Below are 6,368 nucleotides of genomic sequence, written 5' to 3'. Positions count from 1 at the left end.
AGAAACATTGGACAGGTTCCGTTCCTATGTACTACCCAGCAGGTGTTAAGATCCAGTGCAGGAGTGGGCCTAGGGCGAAAACCAGAAAAGCAACTTTTGCACATATTTTCGACCTGCTTTATACTGCTTTCAGAGTACACACTTCATGATGTATTGAGGTAGTGTGTAAACGAATTAATATTAATTTCTGGAAAGTTAAATCATAGGCAATTGTGTGATTTTACATTACTGTAATATCTTGAATATGGCTTATTTAGGGATGATGTTTTGAAGTGGTTTCATGTAAAAAAAAAACTTCATTATGTGAAGCCATTGTAATTCGTATTTTCGATGCTTTATCATATGAGATAATTGAATACTGCAAACATTAAACGGTTAAATGAATTAAAACATCCACTCAAGAGAGAGAGAGAGAGAGAGAGAGAGAGAGAGAGAGAGAGAGAGAGAGAGAGAGAGAGAGAGAGAGAGAGAGAGAGAGAGATTACATGAGTATGACTGTTGCAGGTGACTTTAGCAGAAACATTCAGTGGCTGAAATGGTTATTGTCTTTTCATCTTAAGTTCGTGGTTAACCAGAACAAAATGCATTGGCGCACTCCCTACGTGAAGGTCCAACCATTGCATCATGTTGGTACGGATTTCTTAAGGGACCGTATCACGATTATTTGGCCGAATGTTGAAGAAAAGTAAGGTCAATTATTTTTAGTTTTCGCGTTTTGATATCCTTTTCCATTCTACAATACACTGGAAAAGTGATTGTCAAATGGAATTATACTCAGTTTTATGTTCCCGGATTGACTTCTGTTTTTATGCCCCGATGAAAGGTAAGTGTATATTCATGCATCTATTTCCCTATTTTCAGTCCTGGGATATGAACATTTAAATCTTGATGGTTTTTTTTCTATCAATCAGCATTGATTGAGTCTATCAACAGCTGCACAGACAAAAGGAGAAGTCTGCGAACTGTATCGCCGTCAGAATTGCAGGCGTCTATGATCACATGCCAACTAAGGAAAAGATGATGGGATGCCTGATTTTATGGACTCACAATCCAAATGAATTATTTCTTTCGAAGATTTGGAAGAGCTTGCTAAATCGTAGTAAAGCAGGACTTTGCAATCGCTCAGACGGTCGGGCATTACGACTGCAACTATGCTGGATATTGTTTCTATACAGTCGGGGAACTGTATTCAACAAGGGAAACCTGAATTATCTTTATCAACAAGAAAAAATAACAGATGTCAAGCCAAAATGAAGAACGAGGAAACAGCATTTACAGAAAGAAGTAACCTAGTTCTTGTTTTTACTGATCTTTTCTTACGAAATGCTTAAACAACATTTGTCTCCTTTAGTTGGCAATCATTCTGTATACAGGTTGATTATTAATGATAAGAATCAAATAAGCCTAAGCCATTAGTTATCATCCCCCTGAACATGGTTGTACTCTTTAAATAAAGAGTTATTTCCATTGAATAAAAGTAGACATGCTTAATACCAAAAACCGGATATTGATGCTCAAAGTCTGGCAATCAATCTGTTTAAAGAAAAGGACACAAACGAAAACATTTTGTCTTTTTCTTGATTTCAACATTTTTCTTATCCTGTTGTTGCATCAGGACATTGCAATTGTTGCAGTAAGTGCTATAGTATTTTTCTGTATCATTAAGATTTCTTAGTGTTATATTTTTCGTTATGTAATCACCTCTACTGAACATATTCACGTATTACTAATGTATTTTTACTGTATTCTATTATGAGGATATAAAGGGATTAATATATGGATTTAAGGTACCATTTCAGATTTATGTATTTATTTTTATACAGAGAGCACTAGAATCACTTCGACGTAACAATAATAAAAAAAAAAAAAACTAACAGAAACACATACACACGCAGACGCACGCGCGTGTGCACACACATATAAATAATCAGGAATTAGTTATGTTTTACCATGCCAGGTCATGCAAACATTTTTAAATGTAACATGATATAAATATATATATATATATATATATATATATATATATATATATATATATATATATTATATATTTATTATTCTTTATATATATATAATATATACACACAACACACACACACACACACACACACACACACACACACACATATATATATATAATATATATATATATATATATACATATATATACATAACTTACATACACACAGGAAAAGTAAACACCTTATTCTATGTGACCTCAATGGCCATACGCGTAACCACGTCCATGACCCTTGCCATATCCACTCCGCCATGTCCTTTGCTGTATCCACCTCCACCATGGTTTAACAGGTCCGAGCTTGAACACTGCTTGTATGTGGGTAACGTGGCCTAGGGTGTAAAGAACACGACAGGAACAGCTTTCATGGTTTATTGCTAAGCTTGAACAGTAGGACATTGGAGTGAGGGCTGCTCCTCCGAGGACGAGCGAGGTGTTGCTCCTCTGCTCCCCGAGAGGAGACTCTCTACCACAAGGTGTGACTTGTCTCAGGAGATGTGTGAATCAAGGTGTTTTCTTGTGACATGTGACATTTGGAATGTGATGAGGGAAGTGTTGCATCAATACATAGCTCTTGCAAAGGGAAAGACAAAACAACACTGTTATGTCTGGCGTGACAATAAGAGAGTGGTAGACAGATAAGTGAAGCAACGAGCGTACGTATACGTATGTATATATGTGTATGTGGTAGAATATATATATAACAATTAGAGTAACATGAAAGATACAGATTACATTGATGATTGCATCATATAGAATACAGTGCAAATTATATTCGATAGACATAATAACAATTAGAGCATACATAACATATGTAAATGCAATGATTACACATAGCCATATTCACCTCCGTGACCTTTTCCGTATGCACCCGGTGTTGGGTCAACAAGCGTGGCCACCAGGATGCAGGTGGCAGCTGGCACGAATATAATCTGAAAGTAAAACGAAAGTAAAGAAAATAAAGGAGCATAAAATGAAAGGTTTATGTTTCCTTTTCTTAATAATTTCAATTAATATTTCCAAAATCATTCCATCAGAACTGACTGCGATCAAATGTCTCAATTTTTTCAGTAAGAAACATAAAAAACAATTCCATTGTATGTTTTCGTCACCCACTGTCATGGACACCACGAAAAAGAGACATGTCTTATACTCGATTATTGCTGAAAGGGAACCACGGATGTCCTGGATGTGGTCCTTTCGTTTGAAATTCTTCGTGTTTCTCTTTTAAACATTTTAGTGATAATGTATGAATTAGAACGAATGTGATTGGTACGTATCGGTGTTACATCTCCATCGCAGTTCATATAATGAATTCATTGCGTCAAAATGCGTCAGTTAATGCGTCCCTTCCTTTGAGAAATTATTCACGACCTTTTCAGTATGTAATGGTTGCTGAGCTTAAATTTCCGACTGTAGTAAGAAACCGTGAATATTCCATGCTCTGCTAAGGATTTGATACAATGTGGATATTTATCATATGGCATTCCTTCAGAACAATGATCAGCAGATATTGTTTTACAGAATTCAGATTTGGAGAGATATGTATGGGCACAGACGTGTGTGTGAATACATATACACCAACTTCCAGTTATCTGATATAGGGGGTGCTAAACGCATGTACACTTGGAAAACCTTAGATATAGTCTTCAAAATTGAATGATGTTTTAGCACGGAAATCAGTCCAGTATAGCTACTGAAAATGACAATGGAATCAAACATGAAGATTTTACCAAAATAACTCGAGGCACATCTAAACCAGAATTTATCGAAATGGAATATACAGAGGGTCATCATGAATACTTTGCGTTTCAATATCATATCTATTTTTTCTATTGGCAAAATATAGGATACTAAACATTGATTTTATTTTATCTTATTTTTTACCTTGATTTTTCTGCTTGTGCATATCGCCTCACCTCACTTGTGGAAATGACGGTATTCATAGAAGAGAACCAGAAAGGCAATCTTTAAACGTATGAACGACTTGCTGCTGCTTCATCATGCTCTGAGGTAGTGTGTAATTAAATCAAATTTAGTTTCTGGAAAGTCACACCGTCGACATGTAAAACTCTGAGGATTTATGTAATCATATTTCCATGCACGTATGAGGCATATGTATATGTATCTACGCACTATATATGAAAGTAAAGATATTTATGATACATTGCATTATTTTAGAAGGCTTTATAACTTAGGGATATTTTTATATGATTTCATTGAAGAGGTTTTTGAGTTGATATTTGAATAATGTTTCATTGCACGAAGCCAATGCAATTCATATTATTGATTCTTTATCATGTGAGAAGATTGAATGCCGCAAACGTTGACATCAAACGATCACATGAATTAAAACACCCGTTTGAGAGACATCGATTGCATGGATATGACTAAAATAAGTGGCTTTATAGAAACTGGTTCTTCTTTCATCCTCAAGTTGCAAATTTGTGGTTTACCAGAACAAAATGCTTCCCTACACTACGTAAATATCCAGCCTTTGTATTATGTTATTGGTATGTTTCTACCTAAGTTGGCAGTAATCAATCATATATTCTTTTTTAAGATGAAATGATGCGAAAAGTTTAAGCTATTACTTATCATCCACTCTAATGTCGTGATATGGTCCTTTAACATGATGCTATTTAGTTGTGATGTTATATTTTATTTCTTTTTTTTTTCTTTTTTTTTTCTTTATTAATGTTTTAATGCAATGTTTTAATGATTCTGTTATTTCGCGTCGTAAAAATGCTAGTAATTAAACTAAGCAAGAATATGAGATCAATGATCAATTTTTACAGAGAAAAAGCATGAACGATAAATCATCGACCTTTTCTTGTTTCCAGCATTCCAGAACATCCTGCTCGATGTTCCTGATGTTGGACATGTCACATAGCAACTGTTGAAGTGTGATGACATTCTCTTATTTATTGTTATTTTCTTTAATTATATATATTGCATTAGTTCATGGATTACTAAGGGCAGCTCTATAGTTGCAAATTTATGATAACCATGAGTATCATTACGGGTTCTTTCATAGCATTGAAGTAAAAAGGATTAGATACTATTGATGTAAAGGGATTGAGTTATGTAAAGAACGGTTTCGGATTTATATGTTTATTCTTGTATATACAGCTATCACTATTATCATTTCGACATAACACTGAAAAATGAAAAAGATAAATTTCATTAGTGATAGATAATACAATAGGAATAAGTTATGTTTTTTCAATGACATGTAAATAAGACAGAACATGGATAGATATACCATGTAAATATATCTATATAGTAAATAGTGGTAAATACAGTACATGTAAATATATCTATATCTACATATATATATAAATACATATGTATATATATATAGATAGATGGATAGATAGAAAGAAAGATAAACAGATATACAGAGAGAATATCTTACTCAACATGCACACAACATGCATACTTACCTTATTCTATGTGACCTCAGTGGCCATACCCGTGTCCGCCTCCGTGGCCTTTACCATATCCACCTCCTCCATGGCCATATCCACCTCCGCCGTGGCCATATCCACCTCCACCGTGGCCGTATCCACCTCCACCGTGGCCGTATCCACCTCCACCGTGGCCGTATCCACCTCCACCGTGGCCGTATCCACCTCCACCGTGGCCGTATCCACCTCCTCCGTGTCCTTTGCCGTATCCGCCTCCACCGTGGCCGTATCCACCTCCTCCGTGTCCTTTACCGTATCCACCTCCACCGTGGCCGTATCCACCTCCGCCGTGGCCATATCCACCTCCACCGTGGCCGTATCCACCTCCACCGTGGCCGTATCCACCTCCACCGTGGCCGTATCCACCTCCACCGTGACCGTATCCACCTCCTCCGTGTCCTTTACCGTATCCACCTCCGCCATGGCCGTATCCACCTCCACCGTGGCCGTATCCACCTCCACCGTGGCCGTATCCACCTCCACCGTGGCCGTATCCACCTCCACCTCCGTGTCCTTTGCCGTATCCACCTCCACCGTGGCCATACCCACGTCCACCGAGTCCTTTGCCGTATCCGCCCCCGCCGTGACCGTATCCACCTCCTTTACCGTATCCACCTCCGCCATGGCCGTATCCACCTCCACCGTGTCCTTTGCCGTATCCACCTCCTCTGTGACCTTTTCCGTATCCACCCGGTGTTGGGTCAGCAACCGTGGCCGCCAAGATGCAGGTGGCAGCCAGCACGAATATTATCTGAAAGTGAAATGAAAGTAAAGATAATTTCTTGGGGACAAAACAAGCGTTTCTATTTTTATCCTTTTCTCTGTAATTCTATAACCATTTTATCAGAACTGATTGTAATCAATTATCTGAATCTTTCCCT

At 37.4% G+C, this 6,368-nt stretch overlaps 1 protein-coding gene across 1 annotated transcript in view; it reads right to left on the bottom strand.

The window, feature by feature from the left end:
• Positions 1–5,910, bottom strand: part of LOC147469528 (uncharacterized) — an 8,087-nt gene extending 2,177 nt beyond the window's left edge. The window contains exon 1 of the mRNA XM_086549109.1: positions 5,581–5,910. Within this exon, the coding sequence (XP_086405235.1) occupies positions 5,581–5,910 (330 nt within the window). The remainder of the gene's footprint in view (positions 1–5,580) is intronic.
• Positions 5,911–6,368: the final 458 nt, after the last annotated feature.

The sequence above is a fragment of the Penaeus japonicus genome, unplaced genomic scaffold (genome assembly GCF_977035675.1).
Source record: "Penaeus japonicus unplaced genomic scaffold, GWHDUDI00000001_assembly GWHDUDI00000021, whole genome shotgun sequence".
Lineage (NCBI taxonomy): Eukaryota > Metazoa > Arthropoda > Malacostraca > Decapoda > Penaeidae > Penaeus > Penaeus japonicus.
The sequence above is the reverse complement of the archived record's forward strand: the minus strand, read 5'-3'. Positions and strand labels throughout refer to the sequence as shown.